The sequence below is a fragment of the Podarcis muralis genome, chromosome 17 (genome assembly GCF_964188315.1).
Source record: "Podarcis muralis chromosome 17, rPodMur119.hap1.1, whole genome shotgun sequence".
NCBI classification, from domain to species: Eukaryota; Metazoa; Chordata; class Lepidosauria; order Squamata; family Lacertidae; genus Podarcis; species Podarcis muralis.
Window position 1 is genome coordinate 1330072 of NC_135671.1, and position 25822 is coordinate 1355893.

The 25822-nt window shown below is 42.0% G+C and overlaps 1 protein-coding gene across 29 annotated transcripts in view; it reads right to left on the reverse strand.

Annotated features, from left to right (window-relative positions):
- Nucleotides 1-25822, reverse strand: part of ADGRL3 (adhesion G protein-coupled receptor L3) — a 543408-nt gene that overhangs the window by 124062 nt on the left and 393524 nt on the right. For 24 of the 29 annotated variants that reach the window (XM_028711325.2, XM_028711329.2, XM_077921365.1 and 21 more), the window contains 6 exons: nucleotides 24975-25160; nucleotides 12611-12649; nucleotides 10518-10701; nucleotides 9540-9662; nucleotides 2223-2431; nucleotides 827-1003 (listed from right to left, as the gene is read on the reverse strand). In XM_028711325.2, coding sequence (XP_028567158.2) covers nucleotides 827-1003; nucleotides 2223-2431; nucleotides 9540-9662; nucleotides 10518-10701; nucleotides 12611-12649; nucleotides 24975-25160 — 918 coding nt within the window. The remainder of the gene's footprint in view (nucleotides 1-826; nucleotides 1004-2222; nucleotides 2432-9539; nucleotides 9663-10517; nucleotides 10702-12610; nucleotides 12650-24974; nucleotides 25161-25822) is intronic. The other 5 variants (XM_028711310.2, XM_028711334.2, XM_028711314.2 and 2 more) reach the window with 1 other exon arrangement.

Below are 25822 nucleotides of genomic sequence, written 5' to 3' on the forward strand. Positions count from 1 at the left end.
ACCACAGCATTATCCAAGCCACTAAACTAGTAACCCAGATAAAAAAAACACATACAGCAAAATGGGTTAGGCAGGATTTATTCTGGACAAGAATATGCTGGTTTCTACTAATTCTGCTGCAGTTATCAATATGCATAGAACCTAATCTCTTTAGAATATGTTCTAGTATCTTCCCTGGTATCAGTCTAGTTTTGAAGATTCTCCTTTCCCTGTTTTTGAAGACTGCCATCTCACCTATTACCTAGGAATTCTCAAAAGATGATACACAAAGTTTCTGAGAGCATATCTGCACATTTAGCATGCTAGGATGCCGTTCACCTGGCTCTGAAGAACTCACTAGGGATAGTCATGCATTTCCTGACTAACTGCTTATCAATCCTGAACTGCAATCCTGACTCCTCATCAGTAACACAATTTATGCAATGTTAGTCGAGTTTCCTTTTGGGAGAGAACAGAGGCACAATAGAAGTTCAATAGTTCCAGCTTTCTCTTTGTCATTTTGCCATCCTTGGGGAGCTGTGGATCTATTGCTTTCTTCCTTTTCTTTGAACATACCTTAAAATACACTTTTTTTGTTGCTCTTGGCACTCCAGCTTCAGCTCATTCTGAGCTTTATCTTTCCTGACACTGCTTTTTCCCACTGGGCCATTAGCACGATTCCCACTGGACCGTTCTGTGGCAAATGGGAACATCGCCAAGTCTCACCAAGCCCCCATGTGTCATGGAAGAACGTCACTGCAGCAAAGCATCCTAAATGATTCCGGCAACTGTAGCAACAAGAACTAGAATAAGTGTCTTCTGGTTAAAGAAGATGAGCCATTCCTACCTTCACTTCCACATGGGCCATCAGGACAGCAAAGTTGGTCAGGTGGTTACAGCAGCAAGTTGTGTGCGTCTTGTTTGTTGTCAAAAGCCGACATCCTTGAGTTGACCAATATCCTGTCATTGTGCGTTTCGAATAGCTCCAGAAAGAACAGTTAGGGTTGAAATTTTCCTCTGACTGCTATCGGGAAGAAAGAAATACATGCAATAGAAATTATGACGCTTTAAACATATTTCCTTTCTCCCAGCTGCAATCAGCAGAGGTTGGTGAGTTAAAAATTCTACCTGTGCATGCTTTAGAAAGTTTTCTGTCTTTTCCACTTTAGCTAAATGGGGTCTTATTTCTTTGTTCCTTATTTATTTTGGTCACAAAACTATAATGAGTACTTCAGAACTAACCTGCTATATTTCAACTGAAGAACAAAGGAATTACCCTATGAGAGTTAAAACAGTGATAAGTAAAGTAAAGGGACCCCTGACCATTAGGCCCAGTCATGGCCGACTCTGGGGTTGCGGCGCTCATCTCGCTTTACTGGCCAAGGGAGCCGGCGTACAGCTTCCAGGTCATGTGGCCAGCATGACTAAGCCGCTTCTGGCAAACCAGAGCAGCGCACGGAAACGCCGTTTACCTTCCCGCTAGTAAGCGGTCCCTATTTATCTACTTGCACTTTGACGTGCTTTTGAACTGCTAGGTTGGCAGGAGCAGGGACTGAGCAACGGGAACTCACCCCGTGGTGGGGATTTGAACCACCGACCTTCTGATCGGCAAGCCCAAGGCTCAGTGGTTTAACCCACAGCACCACCTGCGTTTTTGGTAAATGGACAATTGCCAGTCTCCCTCAGCGCCAGGATAAAATAATACTAGGATTGTTACTAGCCACTTGGAAGGAAAGCTACATATTGAATAAATGAGTCTCATTTTTAAATAAGCATTATGGAATAGTTAAATTAACAATCAAACAATGAGGTTTCTAATTAGTAGATAAACATTTTTCTATATGATGAGCATGAGGTCTTTCTTCATTTAAAAATGTAATAGACAAATAAATATCTAAAGCTCTACCATCCACGACTACTCTACCACCAACTGCCTTTTGTTAAGTATCCTGATTAGTTTTTATATGCTGATATTGTTGATTGTGGTCTTTAAAAATGTAATTTACTCTTCTTTTCTTTTTAATAAGACACCCTGGAAGGTTTCGTATCCTGAAATACAGGATATAAATGAAAAGGGAATAAAAGCAAACATCAAAATATAATTTGAGCCACAGTGCTTTGACTAAAAAGAAATGATACATGTGAGGAAAATCCTCAAAATGTTTTCTGGCATGTTTTTAGGAGAAAGAGAAAAACAAGCAGACTGAAATATGTGATCTTCTGGAAGGCAAATAGCTCCTTACCTTGATGTGTCTGACAGTGAACACAACAGGATCAGCCAGATAAACCTTATTGCTGAATTCTTTATTTATTGCTGCTGTAATAATGGGGGAATTCACTATGACAGAGTGATTGGTAGACAAGGCTTCCATCCCGAGTTTCATGCTGGCATTTTCTGTGGACAGGTAGGGGCCCAGGTTGTTGTATAGGACAAAAGCCACTCTGATTTCACCTGGAAGGAGAAAATGGGATAATGGGGAGATTAAGATAGCTCCCCTCCCACCCATAACCTTTTGCTCTGAGTTTGCTCATCTTGCAGTGAACACATCACAACAAATATGCCGTATTCTATACACGTTTCTCATAGGAAAAGCTTTTTACTGCTGCTCCCAACGTTTTCCAAAAGCAAATGTGAATTTTCACGGACACAACAGCCGTGGTAATGGCCCGATCACTTTGAAGTTACTTTTCACAGACGCTGGTGGCGAGGAGAGGTTCTTCAGAAGCTGAGCAGAGGAAGTCACAATTACATCACAGAAAGAGCTATGGTTGCTGTTCCTTGGGAAACCTACAAATTTTGTGGCAGTGCTTCTTTCACTAAGTACAAAGTTGCAGGAGGGTTCGGCTTGCCATTACCTAATAACAAACCTAGACCTGCTAGGACCAGGCGTTTGAATTCTTCAACAGGAGGAAAAGGGAAAAAAAAATACCTGTATCTATTAATGCTATCAAAAAATACGTTTCCTGTACATTCTGATCAAAATGCCTGTTCCAGCATATTACAAATGCAATTCAATTAACCAGCTAATTTCTATATATGTTAAGCAGGAGCCTTCTCCATTTACAGACCACTTCAATTCTTACTATTATAATTAAGATTAATTATAATTTCCTAGTGTTCTGTCGATACTTTACATGTTTTTAACGAAGCAAACAAAAACGTACTGGAGGCATAAATATTAAACATTCAATTTCTGTTAACTCTTTAAACACCCTTCTAATTTTTTGTACACAATCTAGACAGGCACACATAGTAGAATGCAGTCTCATAATCTCCAGAAAATGTACTTTTTCACCTGAGTAAGATGTATCTTGTAGTGAAATAGTAGATATAGAATAAATTGATTAACAAATGTTCTATGTGTCTACTAGTATCTCCACATAAGAAGTTTATTCCATTTTCTCTTAAACCTATATTTTTGATCCCCCTTCTATCCACATGTTCCTTTAATGGTGCTGTAGACAGAGATCCAGAGTGACCACAGTGTCAGACTAGGACCTGGGAGACCAGGGTTCAAATTCCCACTCAGCCGTGAAGTTCACTGGGTGACTTTGGGCCACTCACGGCTTCTCAGTCTAACTTACTTCTCAAGGTTTCTTGTGGGAATCAATTGAGGAGGAGAACCAGGTAGACCACCTTGTGGTCCTTGGGAAAAGGGTGGGATAGGAATGCAATAAATAAACAAACATTGGCCTTTAACGAATATAATCTTGATAAAATTGAGGGAATGAATTCCTAATTGCCTTATCTGTGTAAGAAAGGGTATTAATTGAAGATAATATAACAATAACAGCCCAATAGTGTCAACCATAGGTTTACAGATCACAGTACAGTCATACCTTGGTTGTTGAACGCCTTGGTACTCGGACGTTTTGGCTCCAGAACGCCGCAAACCCAGAAGTGTTCCGGTTTGTGAACATTCTTTGGAAGCCAAACAATTGAGTGCTGGAAGCTCCTACAGCCAATCGGAAGCTGCGCCTTGGTATTCGAACTGTTTTGGGAGTCAAACGGACTCCCGGAACAGATTAAGTTCAACAACCAAAGTACGACTGTATTGTATCTCCCCATTAAAAAACAAATACATTCTTTTTGTGTGCCAAAATTCTAGACTTGTTGCTGAGGATAATAATTAGTGTAACATTAGTTCTATATGTAATTACATGTTTATTAACAGGATGTAATTAAGTTTAAACCAAGTCCCTGGCTGGGAGGTTCAGGGAGGTTCACCCTGAGATGCACACCAGTTACGAAAAAAAAGCATTGAGGCTAAAATGAAGATCGAGGTTAATGCAAACATATTCTGAACAGCAAGCTGCTGTAGAAGGAAGAGGAAGAGAGCAAGTCTACAAGGAACTCCAGGAATTGTAGCAAAGGGCTCGTCCACACTAGTCCCGTGCTTCGAAGCATGGGTCCAAGTGGTTTTCCATTTGCCCTGTTCGCTTTCCTCAGGAATACCAGCTATTTACCACTGAATCAGAGCAAACGTACCGTATTTTTCGCTCTATAGGACGCACTGGACCATAGGAGGGGGAGAATGGAGGGGGGAATTCTCCCCCTCTCTGCTCAGTGCCCCTTCCCTTCCATTTCTCCTCCCGCTTCGCTGAAGGGGCGCTGCGCAGAGAGGGAAAACTGTGCAGTGCCTCTCCAGCGAAGCGAAGCCTGGAGAACAAGAGGGATCGGTGTGCACCGACCCCTCTCGCTCTCCAGGCTTCAGACGGCTATCTGCAAGCCTTTGGAGTGCAGCGGGAACTCCTGCTGCGCTCCGAAGGCTTGCGGATAGCTGCCTGAAGCCCCCGAAGTGCAGCGGGAGTTCCCTGTGCTCCGGGGGCTTCAGCGAAAGCAACGCGAAGCCTCCAGAGCGAGGGGGGAGCTCTCCCTCTGCACTTCGGAGGCTTCACGTTGCTATCGCTGAAGCCAAGGAGCCTGCATTCGCTCCATAGGATGCACACACATTTCCCCTTAATTTTTGGAGGGGGAAGAGTGCGTCCTATAGAGCGAAAAATACGATAAATCTGCAGAAAACCCAACTGACATTTGTTCTGATTCAGTGGCAAACAAGTGATTTTCCTGGGGGAAACTGAAGGACGAGCCCCGAGAGACGGGAGGACTATGCCACCTTCTGCGACTCCAGAAGGACAAGCGCCAGAGCTCTTTGCTTCCCGCTGAAATGTCCTACGCCCAGGAAAAAGCCACAGAAGCGTGGAAGTGGATTGGCTTCAGAAGGAAGGGCAGGAGCCATAATAACCAGGAGATCCCAGAGACAGTGGGAACCTGTGTTGCTGACAGAATTTCCAGGCCCCAAAGTGTATATGAGAAAACAATAGGCCTCCAGTTTCCCAAGTGTGCAGAATTGACACTAGATCCCAAGGCCAAGGAAAGGGCAGCTGTCACTCGTACATAATTGATATGGATATACATGCCACACTTGTTCTACATACAAACCAGTCAGCCAGAAACGTGAGGAGCTTAAGCAAAGAGAGATAAATGAGTTAAACGGCACCAATCAATTCTTTTAACTTTTCAAACGAGCCTCTGCAGGGAGGGAGGAGAGGTGGCCCATTCTACAGGTGTGCGCCAGTGATGCTTGGGCAGTGAGCAGTATGCCTAAATATTTAGCTCTCTTTCCCCATATAGTATGATGCGGAAAAGAAATTCCAAAACAGATAATCCGTATTTAAACCCCGTAACCCAGGATTTTGCTTCATTCAGCTTATAAACCATAGTCTTTTGTATGTAATATTCAGCCCTTCATTGTCACTGTGAGAACAACACGATCTGTACAAAACTAAAGCCTTTTCTTCAGTCCAAAGTTTAATTTCTTTTTACTCTGTTATCATCCTTTACATTCGTTGCAATGCTGTCATCAATTAGGCCAAAGAGGTGGGTTTTAGGTAAGTCACTTTTATTCAGCCTCCATGTGAAATATGTGGATAATAATACCTATTATACAGGGTTGCCGTAAGGATTAAAGCAAAAATGGTGTGTGTTGCATATGCTGGACATGTGAAAGGTGAACATAATGCTCTTGTTCTTCTTGTCATAATTGTTGATTTTATTATTTATATATTTATTTGAAGTATCCAAAACCCTTAGGGCCTTTTCAGATGTTGCATCCTGACATTGCACACCAAAATCTCCACATAATGCCCAAGAAGGTTGGGGTAATTGAGGTGGAGAGCTAAGATGAACCTGCAATTTCACAGCTGAAAAACTCACACTTAGCCACTGGAACTCCCAAGTTTTCATTAAAAAGGGCACTTAAGGAGAAGTAGCGATAGAATGCCCAGTGAAAAACACTGTAAGATTACTGATCAGGCCTCTGAGATAACTCATTTGCATCTGGAAGAAGGAAGGACACAAAGAAGCTGAGTCCCCCAAAACAGTATGGACAGTTAAGAAATGGAGAAACAAAGAAAGTTCTGCAGAATAAAAAAGGAGCATGAACAAAACTACCAGAGGTACAAATATCAATACCCTAGAGGAATAGGAAGAATATAATATAAGCCAAAAATATATGAAGCATCAGCACCAGAAAAAAACAAAACTACTGGTTAGGGATGGATGGATGACTATATTTCTGATCTGTGTCAGTTTCATGAATTCATTCTCTCCTGTTTGCACAGTATAATTTATAATATATTTTCACATCCTGAAAAAACATGGCATCATGGAAAGAGCACAAGTCACAAACAGGCAGGCGAAGCCTGTTATTTTGGAGGAATAGAAGGTAAACAACTATTACCCATGAATGGGGGGAAAAATACTATTTCCTGGGCTCATGGTAAGTTTAAAATTGTTAGGCATGATAGGCTAGCCTTCCTTTCTAGAGCCACCCCACATTCACCCTGTCTTGAGCACAAAGCACCAACATGAAGTAATAAATGCCGAGACACAGAAGAATAGCCCCTTTGTGAAGATATTAGGACAAGCATCATTCTGAGCTTCATTTGACAGCCGTGTGAGGAATAAACCTATTGAACGGAACAAACTTGACCTGTTCATTTGAAGCCCATTCAACTTTACCAATGGAAGCAACGGTTTAGAGGCATGGAATAAAGTTTTTTTTTTTTTTAAATTTGGTGTGTGTTTTGACATTTTTAAAAATATAAGTGAACCTGTACACCACTTTGGTAGATTTAAAAAAAAAAATCAAGCAGTTTATACATTTTCTAAATAAACAAATTTCTGAGTGAAACCTACGTAGGTCACAGCTTTTTCTCATGCCAGATGGTGCCCTTTGGCAAAAGATGCCAGCAACGCTGCTGGTGGACAGAAGCATGGCCTGCGCCTTCTTCCAGGTGATTTTGCACCTGACATTATCACGAAATGGGGTGGGAAGAAGCAGAACTGCAGCCACTTTCTCACTAAGGAAAATAGCACCATAAACCCTGTTCGCTGGACCTTGGGCCGGTCAATCAAAGCAGGACCTTCAACTAACTGGTCATGGTTGATGGACCATGTAAAGACATGACCTTCTTGCCCACAGCTAGAAAATGAACGTGAAGATTCTTTACATACAAAAGGTCCAGGTTTCCCCTTTAAAAAATGTCAGATCTCATAGCTAAGAAATCCCACTCTGCCTGACACCCTGGAGAGCAGCTACCAGGCAGAGTGGATGGGATTAGGCCAGATGGACCAGCGGTTTTGACTTTGTAATGCAGCCCAATATATGCTGTTAACTGGTTGGAACAAAACATTTCTTGTTTTATTATTTTACACAACACTTACATGTCAAGATGGCTTCTAAGTGGTTTACAACTACAAAAACCAATGCATCATTAAAACACACAAGTTCCATCAGCGTACTAAAACATCCTTAATTGAAATATATAATAAAACAAGAAGAGTGACAATTAAAATAGCTTAGGAAAAATGCCCAAATCACACCCTAGTTAAAACTATAAAATCAGAAGCCTCGACAGCATCGGGACAGAAGTGTGCCTTGTGGAACCTCGCAAGAAGCAGATGAAGAGTTTGGATTTGGATTTGATATCCTGCTTTATCACTACCCTAAGGAGTCTCAAAGCGGCTAACATTCTCCTTTCCCTTCCTTCCCCACAACAAACACTCTGTGAGGTGAGTGGGGCTGAGAGACTTCAAAGAAGTGTGACTGGTCCAAGGTCACCCAGCAGCTGCAGGTGTAGGAGCGGGGAATCGAACCCGGTTCACCAGATTACAAATCTACCGCTCTTAACCACTACACCACACTGACTCCCCAATCCTATTCTCTGGTAATGGTCATGCAGATAGAAGCATTGCCACTGGAGAACAGTGCCTCCAACTCCCAAACCACTGAGATGCTCCACAATGACACCACAGCCAGTGGTACCCAAAGCCACTGTAAGATCCATCAGCAGTAGTAGAGTTTCACTCACCCTGTCTCTCCTTTGAAGGGGGACATCTGTCAGGGCAACCAGGGCCCATAGCATGCCTGAACTCAGATTGTAATAGGTTCAGATAATCTGTTCCAACAGTGTCAGCGGCTGGGCCACCCCCACCCCCAAAGGGCATGTTACAAGACTGGGCAGTTGCTGTCAAACACCTCAGGGTCCAGGTAGGGCTTTTTTAGAACTGGGCCTGCCACTACAGTGGTGCCTCGCAAGACGAAATTAATCCGTTCCGCGAGTCTCTTCGTCTTGAGGTTTTTTCGTCTTGCGAAGCACGGCTATTAACGGCTTAGCGGCTTTAAGAAAAAGGAAGCAAACTTGCAAGAACTCGCAAGACGTTTCGTCTTGTGAAGCAAGCCCATAGGGAAATTCGTCTTGCGGAACGACTCAAAAAACGGAAAACCCTTTCGTCTAGCGAGTTTTTCGTCTTGCAAGGCATTCGTCTTGCGGGGCACCACTGTACCTCCTTCAAAACAGTTGGGGATTTATCAGATTCAGTGAGTCCCTCACCCTAACAAGGGGGTGCAGCAGGAACTCAAATTTTACCGAATACTGGTTTGACCATGACAAAGGGATCAATGCAACCCTTCAGGATCCACCCCCCCCCGGTGCATCCTGCATGGTGTGTTGGTCCACCAACAACCTGGGACAGCCCTGGGGTTCTTCAACTTAAGACTACCTCCAACAACTCAGCCAAGGAGGCCACTGGCCAACAGGGTGGATGGAAAGCCAACAGCATCTTCACTCTGACCCAACCCTTGAAAACCCACTCCAAGGAAAGGGGTTTTCTGGCAAGCTGAATGGATCATAGCAACTCCTCCGCCCCAGCCTTCTAACCTCAGTTGGTGTTGCACCAGGGTAGCAGAGCTGAATCAAATCTACTACTCCCTATTCACATACCCACAGTTATACAGACAATATATATAATATTGTCCCCACACCCCCAGATATCCCTTGTCCATAATCCAATCATAGATGAGGGTGGTCTTATTATACACTGACCAGACATTGAACAACAGCACCATCAGGTTAGCCGTCTCAGTTCCCTGCCAGGTAGGAAGATTCAAGGGGATAGAATGAAGCCGCTGTCCCCTTCTAAAGAAAGTGAAACCATGAAGAACAGCGAACAAAATCAGATAGAAAAGCAAACAATTGGGAGGTGCTGAACTTACCATTCCGGCCATTCTGTTTCAGTGTGTTTGCTGAGAGCTGGATGGCACTTCCATAGCCTGTATTCTGTGGAAACTTCAGGTCTTCCAAGTTTCCATCTGTGCTTAGCCTTGCAACTTCCAACTCTGTTGGTATGAAAGAAGTGAAAAATGAAATGCATGCAAAACATTCCAAAGGATATAACTGATTCAGGTGGCAATCAATATATATAATATTGTCCCCACACCCCCAAATAAAAATGTGAGACCCTGTAATTGGATTCTAGTATGGGCCATAGGTATTAATTTACATTCCTCATCTGCAAGGTGCACCCGAGCCCAGTGCTAAGCAGAATTGTCCCCCTCATCAGGGTGTGCAATAAAATTCCCTGCAGGAAGCCCTCTTGCACACCCAAATTCACTGCTGTGCAGAGATGCTCCCCTCTACGTTAGCTGATGAGAAGAGAGAGAGGTGGGTGAGGGAGCCTTGTTTCTCCCCTCCCTGTCAAGCCAGTTACCAACCCCATGCTCAAAGCTTCCTAAAGTGTTGAACGTGGGGCTGACAACATCCCTTGCGATGTGGTTCCCAAGTGGACCCCCCCCTCCACTAGGGATTTTGAAAGATAAGCTGCATCTACTGCCTACCAGGTGACATCATAAAGATGCCACATGATTGACAGAGAGGTGGCCCCTGTCCATGGCTGATCCTGATAAGGTACTTCAGTCCTTGAAATTCCTCTGCACATTTAACCCAAGCCACCAGATTGTGCCTAGAAAAATTAATTCTGCCAAAATTTAGTATGCAACACTACTTCCTTAACCTACGATTTTGGCCATGCTTTACTGATGCTTTACTGATAGACTGCAAGTCTCACAGAAATTGTTCACAGGCTGTTAAGTGTGAAAACTAAGTAATTCTTGCACAAACTAGGAAGCCAGTGCCAATGCAAGTGAGTGGATGCTACTGAAACAAGATTCACCCCAATTATTTCTGCTACTCACGAATGTTTTCCGTGCTCTCCCTGACAATATCAGTCTTGAGAAGGTTGTCAGCCAGTACAAAGGCACTTTCCTCCACGGTGTCCAATAACATGGTCGCTGCACGAAGCTGATCACTTGCAGGCAGGTCCCTCCATGCATTTAAAGCTTGCGGCTGCAAGAGGTTATTGACTGTTTCCACCATGGCCTGCGAAGAAGAGGAATAAGATTGATTTCCTGCGAGAGCCCCATCCACTCATTATAGAACGCAATACACCCAGATTCACTGCCCATCCTTCTCAACTTAATCAATGTTCCTGGCTCTGTGTATGAGATGGACAGCTCTCATATCTCCCTACCCATTCACTCCACGCATTTCCCAGATCTGGGATCCAGTCTTTGCCCTGAACCCATTTTTGCCAGCCTCCATTTTCCGCAGCGCCTTGCCTTGCTGACGTCTTCACAGCTCTCTACTCGACTGAGGTGACAGCCTTGTTCCTAATTGTTCTTTATATATAGAAAAAAACCTAACCAGAAACTTTCCTTTAAGTGGCAATATTGGTTTTTAACAGGGACCTAAAAAGAAGCATTGAATCAATGACAGTGACGGAAAGCTCTGTGGACCTGGATTAGGTAATTACTGTCTGCAGCTAAGAAACTGCACTTAGCAAAGAGGCAATCACTCTCTTGCCTAGAAGACTCAGGCCTTGTAAATGACTCAGCTTTACTTGTCACACAACAATTCATGCCTACAGAAGTTCCTCAGTTCTTTTCTGTGGACTTGTACAAGTGGTTTGTTCTTTAAGAGATCAAGGTGTTTCTGCAAGTCTTTGTTGACAGGGGATACACACTTCTTCCCTGTGAGTCCCTTCACAAGCAGATTGTGTCACGCTCTCAAGTGAAGGAATGGGAAATGAGATGCAATATACATTCACCAATACATTCTGCAGCAAAATAAATATATGAACTGCAACCCATGCGCAGCTGAGATCTGAAGTGGCACTATCTCTTGACAAAGGGGATCTTGGGAGTTGTGCATGCTATCTCACTTTATTGTGGCCATGAAATAAGTAAAAGCTGTTTGACAGCGCAGCGGACCACCTCAGTGGCAGTTTATACCGACTGGTCATTTCTCACTAGTCTTGGCTGGCAAGGAGGAGTCTATGAGCAATAAAAATGGACACATGTTCTTATGTGAAAATTAAATGCTTAGGAATAAACAATGGTATGTTTCTTTGTCTGTGTGACTGCAGGACTTGAAATGACATTCCTGCTGACCCAAATGAAAAGCAGATTTTCCTTGCTGTAAATATACATGAAACTCAAAACTGCTGAACTTCAACAATGGGCCACCAATCCACAAAAACCTTTCTGTGATTCAAAGTGAGAGGCCATGACTAACTCAAGGTCACCCAGTTTGCTTCATGGCCAAGTGGGGATTTGAACCCAGGTCCTGCCTGACACTCTAACCACTACACCACACTGGCTCTCATAGTGGCCTTGGAAAAGGAGACTGTTTTTAGCTTCTTGACGCTGAGGTCCAGCGCCAAGGGCCTTCTGGCTGCTCCCTCACTGCGAGAAGTGAGGTTACAGGGAACCAGGCAGAGGGCCTGGCATGTATCAGAGATTTGGGATTAGGTGTTGAATCTCCAGGCATGTTGCATCCATGGCAAATTTAATACAAGTCTGAACACATGATACAGTGATATTTTGTCAGCCTGATATGCTGTAGTCACTCAATCTCTCACCCATGGAAAAAAACCCCTCTGAGTCAAATATTTCTGTGAAGCTGTAAGCTCATAACTCACCAAAAACACAACACCCACAACCTGTTGTGTAAACTTTGCTTAAATGATCTGCTGCAACTGTGATTTCCTGGAGCTCTATAAATGGGATTTTTCTGCACTTGGTATCAGTCCTCTATTTGCTTTCCCTTCCTTCCTTCAGTTGTTTCCCCTCATTATTTACTTTTCTTCTTTTCTTCTTAGGAATAAAAAAATGTCTATTTCACCCCATTACAAATTCTATGTGGTTTTGGTGTCCACTGATGGTACTGTAATAATAAGGAACACAAAGCCAAACTATGATAAACACAGAGGGGAGGAATGTGCAAGTACCTGGACATAGGCTCTGCAGGAACGCTCCCGTTTCTGAAGCTGTATCCATAAAGATGGTTGTTATAAACACAGAATAAAAAAGTTAGTGACAGGAGAATGCAAACTTATATCAAACATCTACTGCAAAACTCGTTTCTCTTACAACTTGTTTCCAAGAAAGCACACTAAGCTAGGCAGTAGCAGTCTTTCAATATCACTGAGGACAAGTTAGCTGCTTAATTGTTATTTATAAGAAAAGTACTAAGACAAGCAGTAAACAAAGAATCATAGAATTGTAGAGTAGGGGCCATGAGAGATAATATTTTCAATCAAAACTCTTTTTAAAAGAATTCCTTCATCCAATGACCAACTCAAAATTTATTTTGAAGCCTTCCCTGAAAATTGCTCCTTGTATCTGGTCGTAGTTTTGAGATGTCCACCTCTGAGCACTACAAATAAAGGCTTCTGGATATGCAAAACTGTTTCCTCTGGGCTGCTTATGAAGTACTACTACCATATGAATTCAGGCCCCAAGAGACCTCATCGCCACACCAAAATAACCATCATTTTGCTGACTCAGATGTCATTTGCAGGATCATGTGAACTGTATTTCATTGAACGTTGGTGCCCTGATCCAGAGAATGCTATTCATTTGCGTATCAGTACCCCCAAATAATCAATTTACCGTAATTTTCGCTCCAAAACACGCACTTTTTTGCTCCTAGAAAGTAAGGGAAAATGCCTGTGCGTGTTAAGGAGCGAATGCACTCGACTGGATCCATGGCTGCCGTCAGTCAAGCAAAGCAAGCTTTGCTTGCTTTACAGCCAGGAGGAGGGGGAGGAGCCGAGGAGGGAGGGAGGGAAGGAGAGCCATGGCAGCAAAGCGGGCAGCAGCCGCTTACACACGAGGAGGAACAGACGGGAGCCATAGGGAGCCGGAAAAGCGCCGCGTAGCCAGCAACAGCTGCTGCAGCCTCAGCTAGCAACGCTCTCTAAACGGAGCAATGAGGCTGCAGAGGGACGGCGGGGCACAGGAGGGCTCTGAGCCACGAGCGCAGTGAAAACCAGTAAAAAAGTTTTTAAAAAGGCTGCTGGGGACAGGAGGGCACGGGATGAGGGAGAGAGGGAAATTACGATTCTCCCAGCGTCTCAGCTGATCCGCTGAGCAGGACTTGGGTTGCAGGGGATTCGCCATTAGCTGCGTAAAGCAGCAAAGAGGGAGAGAAGGAGCAAAGTGGGAGAGGAAAGGAGCTGCTTACACTGCTGTAAGTGGCTGCTGTCTGGTTGGCTCCTTTAAAGCAACAGTGCTCTTTCCCTCCCCCCTCCCCTCTCAGCTCGCCGAAAAGCTCCTTTTCCACACACCCCACTCGAGCTCCTTCTCCCCTTAAATCCCTCTCCTGCATCATTAGCCACATCCTTTTCCACACACCCCAAGCGTGTTCCTTCTCCCCTTAAATCCCTCTCCTGCATCATTAGCCACATCCTTCTCCACCCACCCCACGCGTGTTCCTTCTCCCCTTTAACCGCTCGCCTGCATCATTAGCCACATCCTTCTCTACACACCCCACGCGTGTTCCTTCTCCCCTTAAATCCCTCTCCTGCATCATTAGCCACATCCTTCTCCACCCACCCCATGCGTGTTCCTTCTTCCCTTTAACCGCTCGCCTGCATCATTAGCCACATCCTTCTCTACACACCCCATGCGTGTTCCTTCTCCCCTTAAATCCCTCTCCTGCATCATTAGCCACATCCTTCTCTACACACCCCACGCGTGTTCCTTCTCCCCTTTAACCGCTTGCCTGCATCATTAGCCACATCCTTCTCTACACACCCCACGCATGCTCCTTGTCCCTTGAATGCTTTTCCTTCCCTCCCTACTTAAGACGTGGTTACAAAGCACGGATCCACATGGATCCTCAGGATTTTTGCACTGGGTCACCCCAGGTTCACCATCAGATCACATAAAATGTCCATGGCTACAGCCTGCACCAAAAAAATCACGCACCCACTGTTTCATGGGGCTGCAATGGCGCAAAAACGTGGTTACAAAGCATGGATCCACATGGATCCACAGGATTTTTGCATTGGGCTACCCCAAACTCACCGTCAGATCACGTTTGTGGCCACAGCATGAACCACAAAAATCATACATCCACTGTTTTGTTTAGAATATTTTTTTCTTGCTTTCCTCCTCTAAAAACTACGTGCGTGTTATGGTCAGGTGCGTGTTATAGAGCGAAAAATACGGTACTTTCAATGGGACAAAAGTTTGGATGCGTCCATGGAGGTGCAATTCTTCCAGATATTTATATACCACCTAATATAAAAACAACCTCTAAGCGATTTACAAAACGACATTCTGCCAGGCATCCAATTTACCCCTGCCACTCCTGATTTCGCTCTCTGGATTTGTGTGAAAAGCCATTACATTCTGGAGAATTATGCAAGGAAAAAGAGCAAGTGAATGACTAAGAATGTAAGCTGACTCAGAATTCAACACTCTTTAGCACAGCCTTCGGATGTTTTCGATTACAAGCCCTACCCTAAAATCTGATCTAGCATCTCAATGGCAAAGCCTACCCAATGCAGCAGGGTCCATTGAATATTGGGAGAGGTTAAATGAATACCTCAAAAGTCAAGATTCAAGGGCAGAAATCTGGCTGAGTCTGGAATAACCTTGTGAAGTGAAAGGATATGAAAGAAGGTTTTACATCTAGATGTTAGGATGGAGAGGATAAAGAAAACAGGAAAACAGGAAGACAGAATGAGGGATAAAGGAGGTGCTGTGGGATTGATAGAAGTCAATGTCTTGTTGTTGCTGCTTTAGTGTTTATAATATTAACTTGTAAGATATGGATTTGTTTGGTTTTTTGTTTGGTTTTTGTTGTCTTTTTTAGTTTCCGAAAGTTGATTTTTGTGTGTTGTGTATTGTTATCTTTTGATATCTTTCGTGTTGTTGTTGTTGTGTGGAAAATACTAATAAAATTCATAGTTAAAAAATGAATATTGGGAGAGGTTTGGGTGGGGACAGGAAAGTCATCTTCCATCCAACCCTTCAGTGGGAACTTCTCTGAATCCAACTCATTACAATTATACATTTTATTCAATTCCCAATTCATATTCAAGAACTAATCTTTACCCCTTCTGCTTTAATCAACAATGTGCTGAACGCTGCAACAGAACCCACAATTTACGCAGATTATATTGTTTTTTTTAAACAAGCTGAGAAAACAAACTTATTTTAGATGATTTAACTTATAAGGCAGGAATCTGAATTAAAGGATTTAATTATGCAAGCTATCAGAAAGTTAGAAAATCTGCCTAACAGAACACAATCTGGGGAAATATATGACAGATTGAAGGCGAATGAAGAACAGCAAAAGTATTTGGAAACATATAAAATATATAAACAGCTTGACTTCTCAAAATAAATATTTGTTTGACAAGATAGGTAAATCATTTGGCCACTATCCATATGATGAGCAAAAGAAAAAAATAATAAAGGAATATAATGAGTTTGTTGTTAAATCATAAGCAATGTTATAAGAATGTGAAAATTAGTTTAAAAAGCTTTCCGCAATTACATTTCTTAAACAAGAGAGAATAAAGTAATTCTAAACGGTGTTAATAGTTCAAAGCTAATGAGAGGGGACATGGAATTCACTGATGTGAAAAATAAGGCTACAGGTTCAGGAGGTTTTTCTGCAGTTTTATTCCAACTGTTTAAAAATAAAAACAGCATCTCCACAGTATCTGTTATAAATTAATGTTAATCCCTGATAATCTTCCAACCTGTCTGGAAGAAGCAAGTATGACTGTTATTCCTTGAACCAGACAGCAGCTTGGAACGTACCTGATCAAGGGTGCTGAAACAAAACTAGGCCCCCAATTTAGAGCCAGCAAATTTGGTGGCTCATTTCAGCAATGCAGGTGAGGAACATGTGACCTCCTATCAGCCTCTGCCAGCAAAGCGAATGGACATCAACTCCATGCTGGGAGTTGATGTCCAACAACATCTGGAAGGCCACAGGTTCTCCATCTTTGAAGCAAGAGCATTCTGTGAGCCATGTGGGAAAAAATATGGTGGCTGACTACGTCATGGCGAATCATTCCAACAGAGCAATTTTTAATTATTTTTTTTTGCAGGGGGGCATTTTCTGTGCTGAGTTTAACCACTTGAATTTCAGCCCAACACTCCAACACGTATATCATTTTTTAAAGTACTGTATATTTCTACTTGGATATCTACCTACCTGCCTATCATCTATCTATCTATCTATCTATCTATCTATCATCTATCTATCTATCTATCTATCATCTATCTATCTATCTATCTATCTATCTATCTATCTATCATCTATCTATCTATCTATCTATCTATCAATCATCTATTATCTATCTATCTATCTATCTATCTATCTATCTATCATCTATCTATCTATCTATCTATCTATCTATCTATCTATCATCTATCTATCATCTATCTATCTATCTATCTATCTATCTATCTATCTATCTATCATCTATCTATCTATCTATCTATCATCTATCTATCTATCATTCATCTATCTATCTATCTATCTATCTATCTATCTATCTATCATCTATCTATCTATCATCTATCTATCTATCTATCTATCTATCTATCTATCATCTATCTCTATCATCTATCTATCTATCTATTTTTCTATCATCTATCTATCTATCTATCTATCTATCCATCTATCTATCTATCCATCTATCTATCATCTATCTATCTATCTATCGATCCATCTATCTATCATCTATCTATCTATCATCTATCTATCTATCTATCTATCTATCATCTATCATCTATCTATCTATCTATCTATCATCTCTCTCTCTCTCTATCTCTATCATCTATCTATCTATCTATCTATCTATCTATCTATCTATCATCTATCTATCTATCTATCTATCTATCATCTATCTATCTATCTATCTATCTATCTATCTATCTATCTATCATCTATCTCTATCATCTATCTATCTATTTATCTATCTATCATCTATATCTATCTATCTATCTATCTATCTATCTATCTATCTATCTATCTATCTATCATCTATCATCTATCTATCTATCATCTATCAATCTATCTATCCATCTATCATCTATCTATCTATCTATCTTCTATCTATCTATCATCTATCAATCTATCTATCCATCTATCATCTATCTATCTATCTATCTATCTATCTATCTATCTATCTATCATCTATCTATCATCTATCTATCTATCTATCTATCATCTATCTATCTATCTATCTATCTATCTATCTATCTATCTATCTATCATCTATCTCTATCATCTATCTATCTATTTATCTATCTATCATCTATATCTATCATCTATCTATCTATCTATCTATCTATCATCTATCTATCTATCATCTATCAATCTATCTATCCATCTATCATCTATCTATCTATCTATCTATCTATCTATCTATCTATCTTCTATCTATCTATCATCTATCAATCTATCTATCCATCTATCATCTATCTATCTATCTATCTATCTATCTATCTATCTATCATCTATCTATCTATCTATCTATCTATCTATCATCTATCTATCATCTATCTATCTATCATCTATCTATCTATCTATCTTCTATCTATCTATCATCTATCAATCTATCTATCCATCTATCATCTATCTATCTATCTATCTTCTATCTATCTATCATCTATCAATCTATCTATCCATCTATCATCTATCTATCTATCTATCTATCTTCTATCTATCTATCATCTATCAATCTATCTATCCATCTATCATCTATCTATCTATCTATCTATCTATCTATCTATCTATCTATCATCTATCTATCTATCTATCTATCTATCTATCTATCATCTATCTATCATCTATCTATCTATCATCTATCTATCTATCTATCTATCTATCTATCTATCTATCTATCTATCTTCTATCTATCTATCATCTATCAATCTATCTATCCATCTATCATCTATCTATCTATCTATCTATCTATCTATCTATCATCTATCTATCTATCTATCATCTATATCTATCATCTATCATCTATCTATCTATATCTATTTTGAAAACATATGTAGGTGTTTTTTTTAATCTCATTAAATTAAAACAACAAAATAAATTAAGTAGCATGAATACCCAATACAATATTTTACTTAAAATGATATACCAAATGGCTGTCACCAAGAGCCAGTAAACAGGTACACTAAACAGGTACATTTTCAGCATATGCTGAAACTGCCTCACCATCAGGGTAAGCCCCTTTTCTTTGGGGAAAAGATTATTCCAAAGAATGGGCTCCACAAGAAAAATAGTCCTCTGCCAGGTCACTGAAAGATGAGTTTCTGCAGAGTGTGGCCACAACCAAGAGGGCCTAAGAAGATTACTTTAGTGACTGAGCAGGTGTTCCCTTCAAACTGTTTTGTGCCAGAGTGCCTTGCCAAACATTTAGCCTACTCAAATAAGCTATTCCTCCACCCTCAAACTTATATATAATACACTGGAAGCTTCAAAGTAGTCCACCGCACCATTTTCAAACTATATACAGTAGGACCTACTCTCCCACCTCAAATTCTCGTTATAATGGAGGAATGTGATTCAGCTGACTCACCCTTAACATGGGGCCACTATAGCAGGACTTCTTAAGAGTCACCTGGATTTTAAAATTGCTCATAAAAAGCTGTCTAATGAGACGCTTTACCAGACAGCAGTAAATACAATGCCATGTTCTCTTTGTCTCGCTGTCTAGAGGTGAAACGAGAAGAGGAATTGCTGAAACAATTAAGAGAAGTGGAATACAAAAAGGGAGGTGTGAGGAGGTCATGGAAATTAGTGAAAGAAGGATAAAATATTGAAATTGGACTGTGTTTTAAATGGTTTTTGTTTTGTTTTGTTAGTTCTATGTTAGTGTTTTGCAGTGTGTGGTTTTTTTTGTATTGTATTGTATTATTGTATGTTTTTTCTTTTTTGGTTTTTTGTAGTGTTGTGTTTAATTTGTTGGAAAACTAATAAATATTATTATAAAAAAAGGGGAAAAAATAGAGGTGAAACGAGAAGCTGCTGGCACCCTCCCCGCCACCAAAGCCTTGCTTACTGAGGTCGGGCAACTGGTTCTTCTGACAAGATCTCACAGAACTTTTGTGAGATGGTGATCTGTGGGGGCACCACCCTGCAAGAGTCTGCCACCTGAGGCGGCTCCTTCAGCCCACCTCATGGGCGGGCCGGCCCTGTATATTTGACTGCAAATACAAGGGAATACTAAGGGACACGGGTGGCGCTGTGGGTTAAACCACAGAGCCTAGTAATTGCCGACCGGAAGGTTGGCGGTTCGAATCCCTGCGACGGGGTGAGCTCCCGTTGCTCGGTCCCTGCTCCTGCCAACCTAGCAGTTCGAAAGCGCGTCAAAGTGCAAGTAGATCAATAGATACCGCTCCGGCGGGAAGGTAAACGGCGTTTCCGTGCGCTGCTCTGGTTCGCCAGAAGCGGCTTAGTTATGCTGGCCACATGACCTGGAAGCTGAACGCCGGCTCCCTTGGCCAATAAAGGACTTGCCGATCAGAAGGTTGGCGGTTCAAATCCCTGCGAAGGGGTGAGCTCCCGTTGCTCAGTCCCAGCTCCTGCCAACCTAGCAGTTCAAAAGCATGTCAAAGTGCAAGTAGATCAATAGGTACTGCTCCGGCGGGAAGGTAAACGGCGTTTCTGTGCGCTGCTCTGGTTCACCAGAAGTGGCTTAGTCATGCTGGCCACATGACCCGGAAGCTGTACGCCGGCTCCCTTGGCCAATAAAGCAAGATGAGTGCCGCAATCCCAGAGTTGTCCACGACTGGACCTAATGGTCAGGGATCCCTTTACCTTTCTGATAGGTAAGGAGGGAATACTGCCTTGCTTTGGGTGGTACTAGGGTAATGAATGTGTTGATTTTCACTCATCAATGGCCAGATGAGGTGGTGGAGTCACATTATCCACAAAGGTTTAATCTACAGGCTACATTTCTGCGTAATAAGAATCACTGACTGAGATGACATTGGAGTTGGTGCTGAAGTCTCTCGCAATGGTGGCTCTGTGAGATATGCACATCCAGACAGACATTGCTGTGTTTGAGTCAGGCCCAGACCTAACTGCAAAATCTTTGCATTCAGTGTGATGAGGAGACCATGGCTGTAATGATGTCCGAGCTGCAAGCCATGGATTGTTTCCTGCTCACGTATTGACAGGGGAAATGTCTCGAACCACATGCTCATCTCTGCCTTTCCTGGCTAATAAAAATTTGTAAGGAGAGGCTGCTTTCCAGTTATCATGCCGTTCACAATTATTATTAATTTCGGTGCTCTATAACATTTTAAATGATGACAGGGAAGCTGTCTATGCCTCTTAAGGAGGCTGTTATCCATTCGCTCCCCAGGGGATCTTTGAGTGTTGATAACCCAGTAAATCACGGTCCAGTATCTGAGCTCCCGTTTCCAAGCAACATAATTGAGCATAGGGTTGCTTAGCAACTCCAGGCATACCTAGATGATAAAAACATTCTTAATCTTTTTTTAGCTTGGCTTTTGCTTAGGCTCTGAGAACAAAACTGTTTTCGTGGTCTTATTAGACGGTCCTCGTATGCAGATCAACAAGAGAAACTGCACCATCTCCAGAACTTTGGAGGCAATAGGTTATTGGGTACTGTTAAAGCAGTGGCACAAACCAGTTGGCCATGGGAGAACCTGACCCATAATGACTTCGCCAAGGACTGGCAGCCAATTAAATGTCTTAGGACTGAACTACAAAAGCAGCAGGAGGAGGTAGCAGAATGGACGGTACCACTTCAGAATACAATGGGTGTGTGTATGTGTCATGTTTTTTAATGTTGCCCTACATGAAAAAGCTCACTGCAAACAGAAAAAAGCACCTTAGCAAGAAAACTGCTGGGCTATAACCTTTCTCCCTCATGTGCCATATAAAACACAGGGCCATTAAAAATCCTCCACTTGCAGTATGAAGTGATAAAGTCTGTTATTCCACCTTGATATTCAACCTCTGCAGTGACAGGGGTGAGTAACCGTTGTCCCTACATACATTGGATTCCAACAACATTAGCAGAGCCACTGGTTTAGACCTCATCCCAGTCAATTAATCAAATGCATTTCAATTGACAAATGATTATTAATTACAATTAAGCTATCAGAAATTAATTAGATATACAAAACTGGCATATGGATAAGGAAAAAAGTATTTTTTCTTCCGATTTATAATGACCCAATTATAATTCTGCAACAGAACGAAGAGATTCCCTCCCGCATAAAACAGAAAAAGGAATGTCTCTTTTGTTTTTGCTCTTACTTTGCAAAGTGCTTTGGGATTCACTTGAATGGAAAGCAGCATATAAAACAATAAATAAAACAAATCATTCTAAAATGGGACCTGCCACCCTTATTTTTTCTAACTATTTGTATCAAAGATAAATGGAAAACCTAATGCTCGAGTAATCTTCTTAAATGATATAATATTTTAATTGATCTATCTAATTTATTGGTAGCGCAGTTCTCCACATGTCTATGCAGTAGTAAGTCCCATTGAGTTCAAAGCTTTTTATTTTTTAAGGTAAATGGGGTAATATTTTATGTACATAGATTTTAAAAATACATTTTATTAAATAAATAAATCCAACTGCTTGTCTGATTGTGCAACCGATTTCCACTTGCACAGTGAGACTTTTCCTTCCTCCCGTTTCCACTGCAGCCCCACACCTGCACTCCTCCCTCCAAAAAATATGTGGTCCGGAAAGTTCCGCAACCCTCCAGATCAGATTTTGGGTGTGCATGAAGGGCCTGCAGTGGGGAGGAAGGGAAATCTATTTTTGTGGCACTGGAGATCGCCCACCGTGGCTAAACTTCCACTGCAACCTCGTGGGTCACTCTCAAAGGAAGCCACGCTAGTGAGTCTTTCCCTCCATTGCTATTCCACATTGTGTGTGGAAGAGGCGTAACACTGTGTCCCCAACTTTCCCACTTATCCAAGAGAACAACAGTCTTGGTTCTTAATTGTTCCAAGTTAGGGTGGCTAAAGAAAATTAAGAAAAGCAAACTAAAGCAATCCAGAAAAGATTACGGTGATCAAAGCAGATCTTGGGTTGCCTTTAAATTAGCTCTTCCTTTTTTATTACATTTTTTCAACCTGTGGTGGACACAGACAGGAGTGCTTTTGATCAATTTCATTGGTGACCTTTCTTTTATCACTTTATCTTTTATCACTCCTTTACGAGCTGACAACCCGTAACTCATTATGATGAATTATTTTTTTAAAAACTATATTCCACCTAGTTTCCCAAAGGAATAGGAGAAGCAATCAGGGCCTGAAAGAATGCTGTCTGAGGCAGTTGCTACATTTCCCCTATCGAGTGGGCTGGCGCTGTCCCCCACCAACAGATAGAGAACATCAAGGTCAACAGAAAGCGTGTTCTCCTTCATGGAGAGCACGTGTTGCGGTGGGGGCCGCCAGGACACTCCAAAGTTGGGGGGCGGGCTAATTGTACGTTGGCCACTGATGCGATTGGGGTTTCCCTTGTTGTTGGGAAGAAGTTAATGTTGCCATTTGTTGATTGACAGCCAGAAATGCTAAAACTCCTTGCATGAGGCTAGGGCTTCCTCTTTTCGCCCGTGCATCGGATTGCCCGTCCCCCCTCCCTATATTTAGGGTTGTTCTCTTTGACCTTGCTATGCCTGTCATGGGGTCATCTGCTCTTGGGGCAGGGGCCCGGTAGGAATTTTGTCCATCTGGCTGATTGGCTGGGGCCATTTGGTTTTTGCCTTCTGCGTAGCAAATTGTCACAACTTGTAAGGTTCGCGGTTAGGCATTGGTTTATGGTTTGGTTGGTTGAGGGGCATGGATTGGCTGTGCCTGCCCCTCTAATGCTGCTGCTGCAAGGGATTCCGTTAAAGGATTCAAGGGCTAACTATTGCTTGTCCACTCTATCAAGGGGGCTCGGGCCATAGCAATGAGCTCCTGGTTGCATATGGGGTGAGGGCAGGTTCCCTGCTCCGTCGCTACCCCCAAGTGTGTTCCCCTATTCTGACTTTCGCATCGTGTGGAATGTCAGTCTGTCCCCCACGGTGGGAGCAGATAGTCGCAACCAATGCCTAAGCAACCACTCACAAATTTGTATTTTAATAAAGTTGTGGCCAAAATTATGCCAAAAATCTTAAACAAAAATTCTGTGTGATGCGTGAGTTATTGGGGTGGCCCTGGGGACCTCGACACGCAACTGCATATATGGGGAAGACAAAAGTCCTGGCTGTTTCCCCCTCTATCTGCTGTTGTTTCCTCTTCACTATTGTTAATTTCCCCTGTTCTTCCCAGTCCCAAAATTTAGGAAAAATAAGCTGAGATTTCAGTTGCCTTCAGTTCCCTCTGCATATTGCTGTCAGAGCCTTCAGAATTCTCAACAGGAAAATTCTTACTAATCTGGAAGAGGGGAAAAGGATGGGGAGAGGCAGGCTGCAACTATAGGTTTGATTTTTATCTCCTCCAGCAATGCCTACTGGTGCAGGAGTTACTCAGGCGGCCACTATAGTTCTGGGAGCGCTGCCAACACGGCTCTCTCAAGTTACTCTAGTATATACATCGCCAGGGAAGTATTATTCTGCTACCCGCTCCTGCTATCCGCTGGGACAAAGCTACAAAGAGCTGTCTCAAGCTGGCCCTGCATTCTAATGTTATCTGAAGCCCAAATTGTTCGTGGAATAAACAAATATTTCGCAGGGAGTCCAAAGATGATCTGTTTTGATCGCAGCAAAATGGAAGAGTAATGAAAGATTGGATCCAAAAGCTGACAGAATATGCCGAATTAGATGGTTTATCAGAAAAAAATGAAGAATAAATCAAAACAGGAATTTGTTTCAAAATGGGAGGTTTTCAAATAATATCTGAAAAATAAATACAGTAGTTTAAATTCTGTTGCAGCATTCGAGGAACTTCAGTAATAGTTGCAAGGTAGATATAAGAAATTAGATTTATTGAGAATAAGTTTAATTATGATAAAAGTGTGTATTGGACATAAGTAATATGAATTTGAAATATGGAATAGACGGGAGGTTGGGTCTTTAGTGTTAAGACCAATAGATGTTTTATTGTTTGCTAAGAAAATTATGTGTCTATGGTTATCTTTGTAATTTGTGTGTAATTTGGTATTTGTTTTTTTTTCTTGTTGTATAAATAAAAAACTTTATTTTTTTAAAAAAGAAAAAGATGATCTGTTAAGTTAGCAGAGTGCAGAGGTCCTCAGCTCCCGTGACAGATGCAAGAGGATTTCTCACAGCAAAAAGCAGAAGAGAAAGACAAAGATGGCGGTGGCTTCATTGGCCATTATTACTTACCTTGTTTAAGCTACGCGCAGCGCTGTCTTTTCCGCCGGGTGTCAAGTTTCGCAGCTGCACGTCCAGCAAACCCACCAACTGATCCATGGCGCGAACGGAGTAGGTGATGTCTCCGGCGTTCAGGTGGCTTTTGGTTTGCTCGGCAAGTTCTCTAGCGACGTTGGCAGCTGTCTCTCCCGATTTCAACTACGGTTCAAAGAAGGCGAGAAAGCGTCAAGATATTTCACTGCCTGGGCTAAAAACCGAGTTTGCGCTCTGGTATTAGGGAGGTTTGGGATCGTGACAGCTTCACAACAGCAACATTTGCCTAGAGCTTTCATGCGTTTGAAGTGCAAATACATTATCTGGTTGTAATCTTTACAACATCCCTGTAAAGTCCGTCAGTATTATCACCTCCCCATTTAGCACATTCATGCGCGTGCGCTTAGAGGGTTAAGGCCACCTAGTGAGTTCAGGACAGAAACAAGATTCAAACCAAGGACTTCCTGATTCACAGTTCGGTTGTATTTATGTAAAAAAGCGTCATAACAGGCTTTAGTTGTATATGCAAATGTTCTTCATTAATGCTCTGCATCAGTGCTTTCTAAAACTTGGTCCTCCGCTTGTCATTTTTTTTTGGACTACAACTCCCATCACCCCCAGCTAGCAAAGCCAGTAGTCAGGGATGATGGCAGTTGTAGTCCAACAACACCTGGAGAGCCAAGTTTAGAAAGCACTGCTCTATTTCAATGTCTTAAATTATAAAATCAATTCTGAAAAATTCTAAATCTTCTACAACCCAAAGATGTCATCCTCCACTCAGTTAGCTGCTTTTCTTGGGAATATCATGAATTAACCTACAACTACAA